At 34.9% G+C, this 19,137-nt stretch overlaps 1 protein-coding gene across 2 annotated transcripts in view; it reads right to left on the bottom strand.

Moving 5' to 3' along the window:
- Window positions 1–19,137, bottom strand: part of CAMK4 (calcium/calmodulin dependent protein kinase IV) — a 220,202-nt gene that overhangs the window by 92,733 nt on the left and 108,332 nt on the right. For both annotated transcript variants that reach the window (XM_072597182.1, XM_072597183.1), the window contains one exon: window positions 9,784–9,856. In XM_072597182.1, coding sequence (XP_072453283.1) covers window positions 9,784–9,856 — 73 coding nt within the window. The remainder of the gene's footprint in view (window positions 1–9,783; window positions 9,857–19,137) is intronic.

Raw genomic sequence — 19,137 nt, 5'->3', positions numbered from 1 at the left:
AAATATAAACTCCTCTGTTTAGCTCTTAAAGACTTTCATAACCTTTCCCCAGCCTATCTTTCTAGCTAATTGGACATTTTTCTTCTTCTTACACTCTGAATCCAGTCAAACCTGCCTTTCCTCTGTCCCTCACACACAACATTCCATCTCTTGCCTCTCTGTGCCTTTGTACTGGCCATCCCACATGCCTGAAATGCACTCCTGTATTCATGTCTGCCTTAGAGAATCTTCTTCTTCCTTCAGGACACAGCTGAAATACTACTACTACATGAAATCTTTCCTTCTCTCTTCTTTGCATTTGTTTGTTTTATATTTGCTTGGTATATACTTACATTCTAATATTACATTAGAAAATGTAGGTTCATTGAAAGTAGGGTTTATTTCATTGGTTGTATTTGTATCCCTGTAGCCTATATGTTATAGGGCCTTTTAAATACTCCTTGATTGACTGAGGTTGATTAATTGGTGACATCTAAGGAAGAGAGATTACATTCAGTTGATCTATCAAGAAAGGAAAAGGGAAGTAGTGAAACCTAAGATAGCCTTTGAAGGATGAAGAAAATTTCAAAAGGTGAAGATGGTGTGGTCAAGCATAAACACAGGCATGAAGATAAAAGGCAGGGTGAGTTTAGGGAAGGGTGAGTAGATTATAGATTATCTGAATGGGAAAATTGTGAAAAAGGGAGAAAAAGTAAATTAGAGACATTAAAATACCGCTACTAAAGTTGGTAGGCATTGGGGAACTACTGGAGACTCTTGAGTGTGGAAGTGATATGATCATAGCTAAGAATTATGAGTATTACTATAGCAATGTGTATGTAAAGATGTAAAGATGGATTTTAGACTAGCCGTAAAACTATTGCAATAGTCCAGTGAAAAGTCAATAAAATGATTATTTCTTATTATTGAATTAGGACCAGGATTTTTTGAAGGCTGTAGTTTGTTTAGTGTCTGAAGATTATTGCTCATAATGAGACTGAATAGAGGAATTCTAGTCAATCTTACTCAGACACCATACTGGGGGGAAGGTTACTGTGCATTCCATTACATAGTTCTGGGTGGGAATAAATTCTTTAATTGGATTGCCCAAGTCTGGGCAATTTGGAAGTAAATGACATGATCAAAGTTATAATTCCCAACCCCTCACTAGAAAATATTCACCTTTCATTGTAATATTCATTCTTCTCATTAATTATTAGCCAATTAAAGTTGATTGTCACCCTCAGGAACACCCACTCTTCTAAGGGCATATAGACTGTGAGCCCATCGATATGATTCATCTTGGGTATTCAAGAATGTTTCTGCCCCCATTTTATTGGTAATATGCTAGCATTATTAATAAAATGACTAATTAACCAGAAATCATATCTCTCAAACTTTAAATGTCACACAACTAAAAAAAATAATTGAAGCATTTAATAACCAGAAAACTTGAAATATAAAATAAACTCACAAACTCACAATAGCATTTCTATACAATACCAATAAAACCAAGATGAAAGAAAAAAACATTTAAAATAATTGTAGAATATATAGAATATTTGAGATTCTACCAACCAAGATATCTACAAGAATTATACAAAAATACAACTACAAAACATTGTGTGCAGAAATATAGATAAACCTAAATATCCTGGAAAATAATAATTGTTCATGGGTAAGACAAGTCAATAGTATAAAAAAAGTTACCTAAATTTACTTCTTTAATCAAATTACAAAGTATTGCTTTTCAGAGTTAAAAAAAAAATATATTAGTAATGAAATTCACATGGTGACAATAAAAGTCCAAAGATCTCAAGGGAAATAATGACAAAAAGTGGGAATGAAGGGGGACCTAGCAGTGCCAAATCTAAAATGAAATTACAAAGGAATAATTCTCAAAATACTTTGATACAAGATAAAAAATAGAGAACAGATTGGGTTCATAACACATAGAAGAAGATGTATCTATATTTCTACCTAATACTCATAATACCCACAAAACCCAGCTACTGGTGAATTTGACAAAACTATAGGGAAAAATAGGAAAAATGGAAAATTTAGATTAATACCTCATACCAAGACAAACACCACATTGATGGCCTAAATACAAAAGGTACTACCATAAACAAGTTACAGAAAATAGGGGGAAATTACTTATATTACCCATGGGTAAAAGAAAAGCTCATGAACAAATAAGAGAGAGGATCATAGAAGACAAAATGGATAATTTTGATTACATAAATTAAAAAGCTTTTGCACAGAGCCAATAAAGACATTAAAAAGGAAAAAACCTGGGAAATTTTTTTTTGCTAATTTCTCTGACAAAAGTCTCATTTCCAAGATATATAATGAACTAATTCAAATTTGTAAGAATAATAGCTCCTCCCCCATGGATAAGTGGTCAAAGGATATCAATAAGCAGCCATCAAGAGAAAATACCCAGACTACCTATAGACATATGGGAAAAAATTGCTCCAAATTATTACTATTTAGAGAAATACAAATAAGAACAATCCTGAGATTTTGTCTCATACCCATTAGATTAGCAAAGATGACAAAAAAAGAAAATTATAAATGCTGGAGTGGCTGTGGAAAAAACAGGCACATTCATGTACTATTGGTAGATGTGAATGGATACAAACATATCGAAAAACAATTTGGATTCACAAAGAAAATGTGACTAAACCATGCAGGATCTTTAACCTAACCATACCACTACTAGCACTATACCTAAAAGAGATCAAAGAAATAGGAAAAAGCCCTATATACACAAAAATATTATCATCTTTTTTTGTAGTAGAAAGAAAAACCCCTGAAAACTGAAGGGAAATTGATAAATTGAAGAATGGCTAAATAAGTTGTGGCACTAATGTGCTGTAAGAAATGTGGAAGGGGATGGTTTCAGAAAAACCTGAGAAGACTTGAATGAACTGATGAAAAGTGAAATAAGCAAGATCAGGAAACAATTTATATTACAAATTTCATAAACTTATTAATGAAATTAGCAGCACTGAGAGAACAATTTATCTAATGTCTAGAACTGTAAAGACAAACAACTATGAAAATTATAAAAACTCTTATCAATACAATGATTTTCCACGATTCCAGGGGACCAAGTATGAAACATACTATCCAACTCCTCACATAGAGGTGATAGATCCAGGGTGCAGAATGAGATATTTTTGTGTGTAACTTGTTTTGTTTGAATATGAATATTTATTAAAAAGGAATTTGCTTTGCTTTTCTCTTTTTATAATGGGAGGGAGAGAAAATAGATTTCTATGAGTTAATTAAAATAATTAAAGCTAGAGGTGGGGCTACTAGTGATGTGGAATGTTGTGTGAATTCTTAGATTGTCACTATACTGTTAGTTTTAATTGTTTTACTTTGCTGCAAGACACCTCACAGTGGGAGTAATTTGTGAATGTATATAATATAAAAACAAACCTAATCAATAGTACTTAAAAAAAACTCCCCATGTGACTCTGAGGTTTCCAGTTTGGGTAAATAGCAGAGTGAAAGTGCCATTAACAGATTTAGAGAAGGAAGAAGGGAGAATGTAGATAGAAAGATGATAAGACAGAAATGATGACAGAACATCCAGGGGGAGAGGTCTAGTAAGTCATTTAAAACATAGATTTGGAGCTTAGCAAAGAAATAAATGTTAGAGATACAGATGTTTTATATATTTTCTAATAGAGATGACAGCTAAATTGTAGGATTGCCATATGAAAAGTGTAGAAAAAAAGGAAGAGAAAATGTCTATAGATAGAATAAGAAGAAACATCTATACTTAAAAAAAATGTTGAGGAAGAAGAGTCCATAAAAGAGAGAAAAAAGGATCAGAGAGATGGAAAAATAATCACAAAAGTTCAGTTATCACAGAAACTAAGGGAAAGGAGTATATGAAGAAGGTTTTCAAAGTTTCTCAAATGCTATAAAGAAATCAAGGAGAATATAGAATTTTGGAATCAGGAGAGCACTAGCAACTTTAAAGAGAACAGTTTCATGAAAGTGCACTAGTCATAGGTTATAGTCATAGGTTATGGAATAAGCGGATGTTAAAAAAAACGTGGATGCGATGACTATAAATGACTCGAATTTTGGCATCAAGAGTAAGAAAGGAAATTAGCATGAGGGACTAGAAGGTTAGCGGAGGGTTTTTTAGAATAAGGGAAATATGAGTTGTTTTGTTTGTTTGTTTTGAGACAGAGTTCAAAACTTTATACACGGAATTCTCAGATGAGGAAATTGCCTCTGCCTATGCTTGTCAGCAAATTCTCTGTGATCTTAGAGTTGTCTAGAGCACCAAGAAGTTAACTCAGCTGCCAAGGGTCCCATAGCTAGTGTGTGTCACAGGCAAGACTTGAACTCAGCACTTCTTGGCTTCAAGGTCAGTTCATAAGCCACTAACACAATCCTGCTTCTCTTGTTAATAGGGGAAGGGAAAGGGACTAGTGGAAAGGAGAAGACAGAAAATGTAGGAAAGCAATATAAATGTCTGGGAGGAGATGGGAGTGGATTGATTAGGGAAAAGGAAGGAGAGAATGACTAAACCTACACTTTGGTCAGATCTTTTTGCTTCTATGTTCTGTGTTACAATTTTTGTTATGGCCTGTCATATGTCTAAAAGACATGGAACACAATTTTCAAAGAATTGAAAATGAGTATAACATAAAGGGCAAAGGGGAGGCAAATAGTGAGCAGACTATCACATAAAGAAATAAAGAATATAATAAATAATAATTATAATATAAATTATAATGATAACATAATTCTAAATTATAATAACAAATAATAAATAAAATAACGAAATTAAAGAAAAATTAAAATGAAAAGTACCATCAAAGAAATGTATGATAGGAAGAGACTACAGGTTAGTCATGAGGAGCAGATGATGGATGATAAAAATTAGACATCCTGAGTGCTTCATGGATAACTTTGTGATTCAAGAAAAAGAGAGGCAGGATTTCAGTGTGTTAGATGGACTTACTGTGCACAACTTATAGGATGACATGAACATGCATACATGGTTTGTGTTTTTGATAGTCAATAAACTTTTATTAAGTGCCTACTATGTGCTAACACTATGCAAGCACTCAGCATACAAAAAAGAAAGAAAAAGATAGTCCCTGCTCTCAAGGAGTTTACAATCTGGGATTGGAAACAATATACAAAAGAAAACTGAAAAGGACTGCCAAAGGGTACCTGCTGCAGGATTATGATGTTCATGGAGTCAACACTAAGCAGAGCAGCTGAGAGCAAATGAAGAGCTGGCTGAAAAAGTCTGAGCCCTTTATAAAGGGATATTTGGGGAGGAGTTTTTTGTTCAACCTCCAGCCCTTCAGTCTAAGGGAAGAGGCAATTTAGAGTCCAAAGGAGGTGCTGAAGAGTAAAGCTATAGGAATCTCCATGATGGTGAGATATCCAGGGGATACCATGATTTTCTTGGAATCCAAACCAAACAGAGCATCTGCATGGTTCAAGAGAATATCTAAATTTACAAGATCACAGATCCACTTGAGTATTTGAATATGTTCTGTGAAAAAAATGTTTAATACACTTGCCTTTTTATGTGCATTATTAATCATTTCTATTTAAAGTCTATTTAAAGGTATATTTATGCTGAAAAATTGGTATATTCTTTAATATTTCCATTAGAAGTCTTTCAAACCAGTTTCTCAGATGATTTGACTGTTCCTTTCTATCTTTTTGTTAGACAACCAGCTGGGAAGGAAGAAAGAGTACTATTTTTCTACAATAATTGTGGCATTCTATTTCTTTATTGCAATTTATTTAGGTTTCCTTTGTAAATTTTATTTCCTATGTCATTTCATGAATGAATATTTAATAATAATATTGTTTCATTGTTTATGGTAACTTCAAGCATAAAGCAGGTTCCATATTTCTCTTTCTTGACATTCTGGATATTTTTTCTAGCACTGTGTGATAGCATGATTGCTGATTTTTTTAAAATCTCTCAATAATTTGTTTTTAGTTATTATTTTCTTTTTGTGTTCATCTTTAGTAGATGTGTTTCTTTTATGCAGCAAATTATTCCTTTCTTTTCTTTATTATGTCATTTCCTTTCATTTAATTGAATGATTTAATTCATTCACATTTAACGTCACGATTCTTAATACTGCTTTCACTATTTCTTTTGTACTTATTTTGTGTCAGTTCCTATTTTAAATCAGCACACCATCCATAAAATTAGTTTCAAGTAAAGGATTTTTCTCTGGCCAAAATCAGTGAATTTGACCAATCAGCATTTTTTTTCATATTCAAATGTACTAGGCAGTATTTCTAGTTTCCTGTGATATTATGGTCAGACTTTTTATTTTGTCATTTTTTAGGAGGCAGAAGACAGCTTTGATTCGTTGTTTATATATCCTCTTATCAAGGTCAGCAACATTGAATTGCAGAAAATTCGTATGTTCCTTCAAAGTTGGTTTTTTGCTTCTCTTCTGTATAATATTCTTTTATTTCCGAATTTTAAAATACTGTATTGCCATAATCTTTAGCATGACTTCTGCTATGTTGAGAGATTTTCTTTTGTGAGTTCTTGTCTTAGTTAAAAAATGCCTTGAGAGTTCTGGTTTCTGGCATATTTTCCATTTTACTCCTTTTAAAAGTTTTATTTCTCTTCTGAACTATTTTGGAGGGTTTTTTTCCTTGTCTTTCCTGATCTCTGAGCAATCTAGAATTTCAGTGGGTTTTTTGGGGTTCATTTACCTTCATATTATAATTCCTTATTAATTTGGACTTTTTTTAAAAAAATGTTTATTTTTCCTTCTCTGGAAGGTGGAGGGGGGAAGATGGGGGTCACATGAATTTATTTCTTTGTAATCTAGACTTATACCCAGACCATCTCTCTTGTACTTTTTGTTTTTCAGTCTTTTTCTTGTGTTCCCTGTAGCTTGTCTCTGGCTTTCCTCTTTACTATTTATTTCCTTTTCTTTTCCCTTTTACTTTTGGGGCAGTTTTTCTCCTCAGATTCATAAGGCTGAGGGCACTCAGCATCCTTGAATTAGGAGTGTAGGGGTCCACCTGTTTCCAGTATACACACACACACACACACACACACACACACACACACACACACACACATATATGTGTATATACACACATATATATAGCCTGCGTACAGCTAGATTTTTACTGTCCTCTCTCTTAGGTGTGAAAGTTCCTTATTTTCAGACCAGCTGTTCAAGACTCAGCTTCTGCACTCTTCCCCAATATAACTACATTCAGTCATAATTCCCTTCATAAAAGTGGACAGAATTATTAACTTCTGCCTTTTATTTGGTGTGGATTGTATAGACTGGGTCATTGCCTAGCAGAAACTAGTAAGAGGTCATCACAATGGAATCCAAATTTTCCATCATATTAGTTTATTCTGGATGGATAGATTGGGAGTGAGAAGGCTGGGTAGGATATCTAAGTATTTACCTTCCCTGGTGTTATTTAATGGCACTTTTACCTTTGTGCAGAATTGGATTTTTATCATGTTGATTCAGCTGGAATCACTATTGATTTTGTGCATATTTCCTTCTTTTGATGCTGTTAGGTTAGAGAAGACGTACTGAAAATAATTGTGTAGTCATCTTGCCAAGTCACAGAAAAGTCATATGACCAAGTCACAGAATTCTAATCCTTTTTGCCTTTGGGAAGTCTTAGAGAAAAACTTAATTTTTCTTATAGGTTTATTCTGTTAAATAAAACCAAAAATTTTTTAAAGTCAAATTGGATTTTATTTGTCATGACAGTCAATTTTGTCAGTCATAAAGTTTTGGTCTAAGAATTATTTTTCTAAACATACATATTTGGTACATCAAGCAACTCATTTATCATGCCTTGAAGACAGGTCTGGACACTCAGGTCCCTACATACTTTGCAGAGATATCCTTGCTTAAGTGTAGTTTCATTGTATAAATACTCAGTTTTATAAGGAAAGTTTTGTTAACCCAGAATACTCACTGGTCCATAACAGAATTATAGAAATAAAGTAATTTAGGCAATTACTTGAAGTGTTACATGGAAGAATAACCATATTTAAATCTTTAACATTGGCATTCTGGAGAAAAAAGGAATTTTTAAATCAAATTTTAGGAGAGAAGACAGGTAGAGAGGAGGTTGGGGGGGGGAGGAAATTATTAGCAGAAGAAAACAGCTTGTTTGTAGTCATGAATATAGGAAGGGTAGGGGCACAGCAAGCCATTTTATTTGACTGAAGTAGAATATATATTGTGGAGTAAAGAGAAAGGACTTTACTGAAATGGAAAATCCTTCATTGAACAGGATAGTGACATGGTATTTAAGACAGTTTGGATTAAAGCAGGGAGACACAGAAGGTAGGGAAACTTGGGTAGGAGGCTACTGAAGTATAAGATAATAGGAACCTGAACTAGGTTTGTGCTTACAAAAACAAAGGTATTATTAAAAAAAAAAGAACTGACAAAACTTTGATGAATGGATGTGATGGGCAGAAAAGAGATAAACTAAAAATGACTTTGAGATTATAAGTCTAGGGAATACACAAAGTGATGGTGCCATACACAGTGATGGTGAAATCAGAGTGACTGAGGGGGGAACAATAATTACAGTTTTCAACCTTTTAAGCCCAATATTCAGAAGCCATAGCATGAAAAATTATTAAAAGCAAGTATGTGGGATTTTCCCATAGTCATCTCTCCCATCTACCTTCCTCCAAAAAAACCTAACAACAACAAAATACAGATTTGGCAGGATAAATCTATAAACCCAACTGAAGCTGAATTCTATTTATTCAATGCAATGTTTAGTTAGAATACAGTTTTATTATTTCTATCAGTTTTTTTTTTTTGCAGAGATTGTGAAGGGTTTTTTCTCCCTTTGGTTTCAAAATTGTAGTTTTGGACACAGGGAACTACTTTCTTTTAAGTGAGTTTAATTGTGTATGTGGTTGTCAAGCCAGTGTACACCTGTCAGCCAAGCCTGGTTTCTCAGTGCACCAAATAGCTAACTTTTAAACTGACAAATGACAATAAATAATAATACACTTTAATCCCAGACATAGTTTGTGAATTTCCATTTTAGCTGCTTACATTAAGCATCTTCCCTTGAGATCTGTCCTACTTATTTGGAGAATAATTTATTCCAAATTTATTATATTCAATAACTGATTCAATCATGTATATTTTACCCTGTCACCCTCCTGAATATATTTGAAAGGTCTTCACTAGTAAAATCTCGATAACTGTGGCATTACCTCTAATTCTTTTCCTCCAAATAAGCTTCTGAAGAAGGAATGTTTTATAGAAAACATTTATCAGTATATTTTTGTCTCTATTAATTCTCTGTCATGAAATGTTATGCATTCAGAATTGTTTCCTTTCCAAAGCTAAAATTGTGATGTTTTGTATCCACTTTGTGTGCTTCTGGTCCAACTAGGGGAAAAAAAATCAATACAATAAGTTTAAAAGCTCCAGGATATATATGTCAAGGTGGGGGAGCGCAACAGATTAAAAAAAAACAAAAACAAGAGTTGGTGGGGAAGGACTCCAAGGCTAATATCCAGTTGTTTAATTAGAAAACATTTGGTTAATGATAGAATTCATTTTAGTGAACATTTTTGCCACTCAGGGCTATTTGTATCAATGAAAAAGGAAGAAATCAATAGAAATAGTATTTTCAAAATGATTTCCTATATAAATCATGCTGTGCTGACCATTCTATTATTAAGAATTAATCTGGGAAGGGGAAAGCCTAGTTTGTGATGAGTCTTAATACTTCATTACTTAAGCATTACTTAATACTTACAGCAACTGCCTCCAGGATTTGCTTAACTGCCTGTGCTGCATCACGCTCACTGTAATAGCCTTTTTCCACAATTCTAAAAGAAATTAAGGAAACAGATTTAGATAGGAAGATGTAGTCTGATGAACAGTTAACCACAATAAAGCAACATTCAATAGTTAGACTGGGTTATCACTTTCCCTGTGAATCAAGGAGTTTAAGCACAAAAATGTCTTTAGATCCCTGCTTACTTTGGGAGAATAGAAAGGATTTCTTTTGCTTTGTCTTGGGCCGTCAACCTGCTACTAAAAGCACTTGGTGCTACGAACTTGCCTTTTATTTTCAAAGTGTTACTTGGGGCTTGTATCATAAGATACTGCTGCTGCTGCTGCTGCTGCTGCTGCTGCTACTCCTACTATTGGGGCTATTACTCCTACTACTACCATCACTACTACTACTACTACTGCTACTGCTACTACTACTACTACTACTACTACTACTACTACTACTACTACTACTACTATATTGATATATCCAAGATTCATCAATATGGATACTTCATCTAATGGCTAAGATGGCATCCCATCTATGCCCTTTCAACCTATGTGACTCTTGTCTATATCTTTCAATAAGTCTACAGGCAGTCTGCCTAATGTACTTAGGGACTTCTTTTTCTTCTTCTTCTTCTTTTACTACTATTACTACCACCACCACCACCACCACCACCACCACCACCACCACCACCACCACTACTACCACTAGCACTTCTACCACAACTATCACAAACATTACTACATTACTATCACCACTCTCACCACCACCACCACTACCACCACTACTGCTATTAGTACTGCTACTGCTGCTATTGCTGCTGCTACTACTACCACACCATGACTATTTCCTCAATATTTCAAGTCTCTTTGATTTGTGCTTGGGGACTTCTAGATTTCTTGACATTATATGGGTAGCAATGAAACTGCTACTGCTGCTGCTGCTGCTACTACTACTACTATTACTACTGCTACTACTACTATTACTTTCTCAAATTTCAAGTCTCTTTGATTTTTCAGTGTAGGCATTCCTTTCATGAGTGTTGATTGAAACCACAGTTCTGGAGAGTAGCTGTGGCTGAGAAATCCATCACCCTGAAGCTAACCAATCTTATAAACAACCTCTTTAACTTGGGCAGAATGATCCTTGGGTAACAGATGTCACCAGAGAGGGACAAACCCTTAGAGATATAATGGCCAATACTAAATAAGACATGAAAAAACAAATAGAATGAACTATCCATATTCACAAAGCTAATTCTGAATATATGTATGCATGTATGTATGTATGTTAAACACCTAAAATCCAATTATTTTCTTTTGCCAATTTAGCAACACTTAGAACATGGATGAAAATCACAAAATAATCGACTGTTTCAGAGTCAAATGTATAAAATTACTTCTTACATTCCTTTGATTCATGGTCAAATTCTGTGACATGCCAAGGTCAAGTTCATTATGGGAAGGATATACAATGAATTGATTTCTGTAGTTTTCAAAAATCAACTAAATACTTTTGTTTCATTTAAAAGACCATAAACCATAGGCCTTTCCAATTCCTTATAAATCTTCAGAGGGAGATTAATGAGGCATGAAACTGAAATAATCATACTGTATACTCATTATAGATTAGAAAACCAGAGAAACATAATGTCAGGAAAAGGGAAAGATAAGAAGATTTATTAGGTTAGAATGATCTAAACCACTCAACAGCTGGAATGTTGGGTGAAAACACATTTTGCTCAAAGTTTTTAAATATATATTTTAAAGGTGCCCTTTTGCTTTTACATCATGGTCATTTTATCACCCCTATTGAATCCTCTGTGATAAAGAAAAAATATAAAGGAAAAACATCTGATAGACTGTATTTGATAATGCAAACAGTGTTCTGTCTTAGTAGCCCCACAGCTAGCTGCCTTGACAAATTAAATATGTTTCATTTTCTTCTCTAGGGAATCTTCATTGGTTTTTCAATTACCCAGAGTTCCACCTCCTTTTAGGAATCTTTTTATTTGCATTGTAATTATTGTATATATTGTTATCTTTGTTCCACTAATTTTGCCTGGCATCATTTCATATATGTGTATACACATGTACATACATATATACATACATAGATACATATACATGTACACACATGTGTGTGTATATACATATATACACATATGTATGCATATATATACACACACTATTTCTATATTTCTCTGGATTTCTCAGAGAAAGTGACTGGAACACTTTGCAGATCAATGAAGCATGCCTATTGTCCCAAAGTCCCCACAAAATTTTTTTGTATCTTTTGTTACATTTGTCATTTTGTAAGGTGTGAAGTAAAATATCAGAGTTTTCTTTTATATTTTTTTTACTATGACTGATTTGGAGAATACTCTTACATGTAATTGATAGTTCGTAATTCTTTTTTTGAAAACTCTTCGTAACCTTTGGCCATTTGTCTTTTGGGGAATGACATTTGCTATTATACATAAATAGTGTGTGTGTGTTCGTCCTTTGTTGCCAAAGAAGACCATGCCATCAGAGAAACAGACATGACTTGCACTTGACTTTGTTCTGAGTGAGGGAGGGCTGTGCAGGTCACACATCCTCACTTCTCCTCTAGAGCCATCTGAATCCAGCGACCAGATATTCATCAGGATGACTGGAGATGACCCAGGATGAGGCAATTGGGCTTAAGTGACTTGCTCAAGGCCACCCAGCTAGCGAGTGTCAAGTGTCTGAGGTGAAATTTGAACTCAGGTCCTCCTGACTCCTGCACTCCTAGCTGCCCCCATTTTTAATTTAGCAGCTTCTGAGTTTCCCCATCATTTTCATCAAACCAGTCTTAGTGTTTGCAAGTGGTCTGACCTAGATAAGTAAATGCAGTGCTGTACACCAAATCTCTGAAAGCTGCCCACTCCCTGTGTGCCCCACTGTCGCCAACTGTGTGTTGCAGTTTCAAGTGTAAGCTCATAGTTTAAACCTAGCTTTGGTTAAAGTCTTCAATTATCTATTGTCAAAGAAAGGACTCCTTTCTCCCAGTAATTTATGTTCTTCGATTTATCAAACATTGAGATCTTAGATTCCATTGCTTTTTAATTCTTGTTTATCTAATCTGCTCCAATGATTCACTCTTTTTTAAACTGGTACAAAATATTTTTGTAATATAGTTTAATATAACTGTGATGAATTTCTCATTCCTACTTTTTCTGATTTTTTTTACATTCTAGGTTTTTTTTCTTTTAAAGAAATTTAAAATTTTTTAAAAGCTCTCTTTTGCTATTGCTCTTGTATTATTGCATTTCTATAGTTACATGAAAAAACAACTGGGAAATATTAATCATACAACATATGATGTATTTGGGATATAATATGATAATCATGGTGTTGATAATAATAATAGTTCTTGTTTTTCTTCTGTTTGTTTTGATTTTTTCATCATTTAAAAAAGTTAATTTCAATGCTTTGCTTTTAAGAGTTTTTAACGTAAATGAATGCTGCAGTTTTTCAGATTTTTTTTATTGAAACAATCATGTAGTTTTTATCTTTGTTGTTTTCATAATGAAATATGGTAATCGTTTTCCTAATATCAATCCATTTTTGCAAACCTGATATGAATAGAGCTGAGTTATAGTGAATTATTTTCTGGATATATTTCTGGAGTTACATTTCAAAGTAATTTTTTGCCTCAGTACCCATTGATTCACAATTCTCTCTCTCTGCCTTGTGTCTTCCAGGTTTATTTATCAGAATCCAACGTATTTTGTTAAAAGCATGTGGTGAGTGTTTTCTATCTCCATCTATGATAAGAATTTGTGTAGCATTTGTATCACATGGTTTTTAAATTTTAAAAATTTGATAAAATATGCTTGTGTAACCTTAGGTTTAAACCTGGAGAATTTTCATAAGACTCTGGTAGAGAAAATGATGAGCTGCCAGAATAACTTGGGAGAAATTATTTTCCTTTCTTCTTTAATAAAGAATGCACGTTCCAGATCCTCTTGGTGGTGGGGGCAGAGGGGATGTGTGTGTGTGTGTATGTGTGTGTATGTGTGTGTGTGAGAGAGACAGAGACAAAGAGAGACAGAGACAGAGAGAGACAGAGAGAGTTTTGATAATCCACAGGTCCTTGATTTATTTAGAAATTTTAGGAAATTTCTCCTTGGTGAGACCAGGGATTTCTGGTTGGCCTGAGACATTTTGATCTTAGTGGGAAGGCTCATTCACTCTGAGAATTGTCTAGTTTATATAAAGGGATTTATTTGCTACTTATTATTCGTGATAGTTTTTTTGGATGCGTTATGGGTCAAGGCTTCAGATATAGCTTTGAAGTACTCCTAGCAACCAGGAAATCAGTTTAAACCTAATGAAATAATTTCCCCTAGAGAAGCAAAATTTAGAGGGCAGACAGATATAATTCTAGTTTAAGGTCTGTGTTCTCAGGAGAGCAGGGTGACTAGTCTTGGAGTCACTTCTCCAGCTCCCCTTGATGCAGGAAGAATTCTCCCTTGGAAAAAGGAAGGGGACAAGACTTGGAGATATCTATCTAAGTCTCCTTGTGAGCCACACATTTAGTCAAACTCAGGTGATACACACACACACACACACACACACACACACACACACACACACACACCTTGCACTTGTAAGTGAATCAGATTTGGTTTTTGTTGTTATTTTCATTTTTGCTTTGACAGTTCATTGATGGCATTTCAGTGTCTTTGTCTAGCTAAGATAGTCTGTGGTTCCTTTATTAAGACTTTTTCTGAGCATTTCATTCCAAGATTATCCTTGTATTTAATCATATATTGCCTTGAACTGATGTCTTAAATGGGTGCTTCCTCCAAGTAGAGTGCTAGGCTCGTTACATCTCTTTCAACAGTAAATCATGTAAACTCAAAGCAAAATACAATATTATTGAAATCCTGGAACCAATAAGCAACACAGATATTCCCAGTTAATGGCCATAAGCATCTTGCATGAAGAAATCATCCAAGAATACAAGGGTATATTATGGCAAGAATGAGGAATAAATAAATAAAGATAGGCAGAATTGGGGATAACCAGGCTTCAGAGGTCCTTAATAAAAGATCTAGAAGAAGCAGAGTCAACATGGCAGAGTATAGGCAGCAAACCAGCTGAACTCTCCCAACATTTCCCTCCAAACAACTTTAAAATAATGTATCAAACAAAATTTTGGAATGGCAGAGACAACAAAAGGTAAGAATGAGACATTTTTCCAGCCTACCACAAAATAAGAGGTGAGCAGGAGAGGTCTGTGAAGCTGGGGTGGAGGTTGGCCTGGAATGCAGCAGCAGCAGCAGCATTCAGGAGCTCTCAGCCTGATAAGGAGGTAAGACAATTGTCTGAAAGAGATTGCAAAGGGCCTTTTGTTGGCACTGGGAACAGTTGGTGCTGACTGACAACTCCATTGTCCCTATTTTCAGAGTGGAAAGGAACACTTCTGATTGGTCACAAGGGAGCAAGGGCCGTGGTCACAGTTCCAAGGCAGAAAAGAATAGTAGCATTTATGGCTATAGGAGAGCAGGGGACCTGGACCAGGACCAAGAGGAGTGCCAGGGGGCCTTCCTGGGTAAAGACCGCAGCACAGACCTGGTAAGCAATGATCATACCTCTCCCCTGATCACATCACTTGAAAGCACTGAAAACTTGGAGCTACCCAGAACTAACTCTGAAAACAGCAACATGAAAAAGCCTGAAGCTTGGGATGGTGCCTCCCCACCCCCAGGTGAACAGACCCTAACTTTAATGTAAAGTTCAAAATCAAGAAATAGGCTGGGAAAGTGAGCAAATAACAAAAAAAATAATTTGACCATTAAAGCTACTACCATAACAAGGAAGACCAAGACATAAACTCAGAAAAAGACAACAATATGAAACCAACTACAAGCAAAGCTTCAAAGTAAAACTGCTAATTGGATCCAAGAACAACAAGAATTCCTGGATGAGTTTTTTTTTTTTTTAAGAGAGAGATAAGAGTAATAGAGGAAAAAATGGGAAAATAGAGTGATGAAGAAAAATTGTGAAAAGAGGGTCAACAGCTTGGTAAAGAGATACAAAAAATACTGAAGAAAATAATACATTAAAAAAACAGAATTCTCCCCCCTGCCACCAAAATGAAGTGAGAAAGCTTTGGGTGTAGGAGAAAGGAGAACTAGAAAGGGGAAATTTATCTCACATAAAAGAGGCATACCAAGAAGATCTTTAAAATGGAGAGGGTTGGGAATAATACTTCTCACTGGAATCGATTCAAAGAGGGGAGACTATATATATATATATATATATGTATACACACACACACACACACACACACACACACACACTCAACTGAGTATTGAAATATATCTTACCCAATAAGGAAATAGGAGACAAAGTGAATAAGAGATATGGGAACTAAGGGGAATGATAAAAGGGAGGGTAGATTAAGGGAGACAGTGGTCAGAAGTATGATAGATTTTTGAGGAGGGACAAGATAAAAAGAGAAAGAGAAGGATGAAAAGAAGAAAAGAGGCTGGAGGAAAATATAGTTTGTAATCATAACTGTGAATGTGAATGAGATGAACCCATCCATAAAACAGAAGCAGATAGGAGAATGAATTAGAAACCAGAATGCAGCCACACATTTTCTTTTACAAGAAACACATTTGAAACAAAAAGACAAACATAGAGCTAATTTAAAAGGCTGGGACAGAATCTATTATGTTTCAGCTGATGTAAAAAAGGCAGGGGTGGCAATCATTATGTCAGACAAAGCAAGGGCAAAAGTAGACCTAATTAAAAGAGATAATCAGAGAAACTACATTTGCTAAAAGGTACCATAGCTAATGAAATAATATCAAAAAAATTTAAAGCAGGTTTCTCTGATGAAGGATTCAATTATTAAATATATAGAGAACTGATTCAAATTTATTAAAAAAATAACAGTAATTTTTCAATTGATAAAAAGATATGAACAGGCAGTTTTCAGAAGAAGAAATTAAAGCTATTTATAGACATATGAAAAATACTCTAAATCACTGTTGACCAGAGAAATGCAGATTAAAACAACTCTGAGGTACCACCTCACACCTATCAGAAATGACAAATGCTGGAGGGGATGGAGAAAAATAGATACACTGATGGACTATTGGTGGAACTGTGGACTGCTCTGCCCATTCTGGAGAACAATTTGGAACTCTTCCCAAAGGGCTAAAAAGGTATGCATATCCTTTGACCAGTAATACTAAGCCTGTACTCCAAAGAGATCAAAGAAAAAGAACCTACATATACAAAAATACTTATAGCAGCCCTTTATGCTGTGGCAGAGAATTGGAAATTGAGATTTATTAACTGAGTTTTCATTCATACCCTTTGACTTTTTCAAATATGAGTATTTTATAAAATATTTTACAAAATAAATCGAACTATTCCCCTAGCTCTACAATCCCTCACTAAAGAATGCAAAAACAAAAATTCCAGCAAATTTCTTAACTTTCTAAGATTTAGTTAAAGGTTTTATTATTTGAATTATATTCAAAGATATTCTTTACCAAAGAAATCATATTCAGAGAAACTGAGAAAGGTAAAGGATGAGGTTGGAAAGATACATAAAAGAGATGCCCTTGTGGAACATAAATGTCTTTAGGGAAAACAAATTTTTGCTTACTGTATACACTGTATATCCCCAGTAGAACATAAGCTACTTGGGGGCTGGGACTCTTTTAATAAATTTTAGTCTTTGTATCACCAGTTCCTGGCACAGGATCTTGTAGTCACTATTACCACTATAGGGTTATTCTGTCAAGGAATGGTCTCATGCTTTAGATAAATCACTGCTTTGTGCCTCAGTTTTCTCATCTGTAAGATGAGGCTGTTGGAGTAGATAATCTCTAAGATTTCTCTACCTAAAGTCCAATTCTCCTAGTCTATGTTTCAGTGTTTTGAGTTCTAAGTTAGGGAGAAAGAAGAACACACAGAGCAATATCACTAGCTAACCTAGATATTATAGGTCCATACTATTACATAATTAGTTACATCAGTCTCATATTTTAAATACAACAGTGATTTCAGTTTTGAACAAGCTGAGTTTCAGATGCCTTAGGGACACTGAGTTTGAAATATAGAACAGAATATTGGTAATTTGGACTGACGCTTGGGGAAGAGACTATAACTTTATATGAAGATCTTTATATAAACATCTGCGATATTTGCATAGAGATGATTTGGGGATCTGATCAGGTAACCATGAGAAAATGTAAAGCAGAAGAGAAAAGACCTAGGAAAGAACTTTGGAGAACAACTACAGTTAGGGATTATTATATATGTAATAAAGGAACAGCCAATTAGCCCAGGACTTTAGGAGTGTGCACAGAGTGTTCAGATGATGGAATCCATAAATGGAATGGTCTATAACTGGTCCCTGTAAGCTAACCACATGGTGAAGATAAGCCTTTTTTTGATTGACTATGGAGCTGGAACTGGAGTTCATTCAAAAGGCACTGTCCAGCTAGGGTGAATCTCAGAGCCTCTGAGTAGGGTAGGGACATTTTTTCCTTTTCTTGCCCAGAACCAGTATGCAACCTGCCTCTATTGTATTTATTTGTACCTGCTTTTAGGTGAAGGAAATCAGAGATGAGTATGGCCATGTGACCTTTAGAAGATAGGCAGAGTGAGCCACCAGAAGTCCAGAGTGGAGTCCATGCTGAGATTTGCTACAAGCCAGGTGGTAAATTCCAAGAGACCTGCTCAATTCAGTCTAATAGTAGCAGAGATACAGACTTAGCTATCGATCAACTATGCCTCATTTGGATAGGAATTAAGTGGGGCAAATGCTACATATAAATTGTTTCAAGTCTGAGCCTAAGGAATGAGGTAGTACAGGGAAGTGTTTCCCCAGGTGTTTGGGAAAGATATTTGTACTTCCGTTCTTGTTATATCTTTGAAGTAAATATTCCTTAACAAGCTAATTGATATTAATTGATGAAGTAGAACCGGTGTACAGATTACTGGCAGCTAATAGTAGATAGAATACATTAGAATGGGAGCTTGAGTGAACAGCATCAGAGAAAGATACCCTCAACCCCCCAGGTCCTGAGAGAAAAATATCTGGTCTTACTCTAAAATAGTAAGTCTGGAGACTTACTAAATATAAATCAAAAGTCAGCAAATGAGATAAATAAATGGTCAGACAAATAACAGGAAAACCTAGAGAGACTAAGTAGTGTCACAAAACCCAGAGAGGAAAGAGTATATCGGAGAAGTTTTTGTTGTTGAGTCAGTCAGTCCTGTCTAACTCTTTGTGACCCCATGAACCATAGCATGCCAGGCCCTTCTATCT

Source organism: Notamacropus eugenii, chromosome 3 (assembly GCF_028372415.1).
Source record: "Notamacropus eugenii isolate mMacEug1 chromosome 3, mMacEug1.pri_v2, whole genome shotgun sequence".
Taxonomy (NCBI): domain Eukaryota; kingdom Metazoa; phylum Chordata; class Mammalia; order Diprotodontia; family Macropodidae; genus Notamacropus; species Notamacropus eugenii.
The sequence above is the reverse complement of the archived record's forward strand: the minus strand, read 5'-3'. Positions and strand labels throughout refer to the sequence as shown.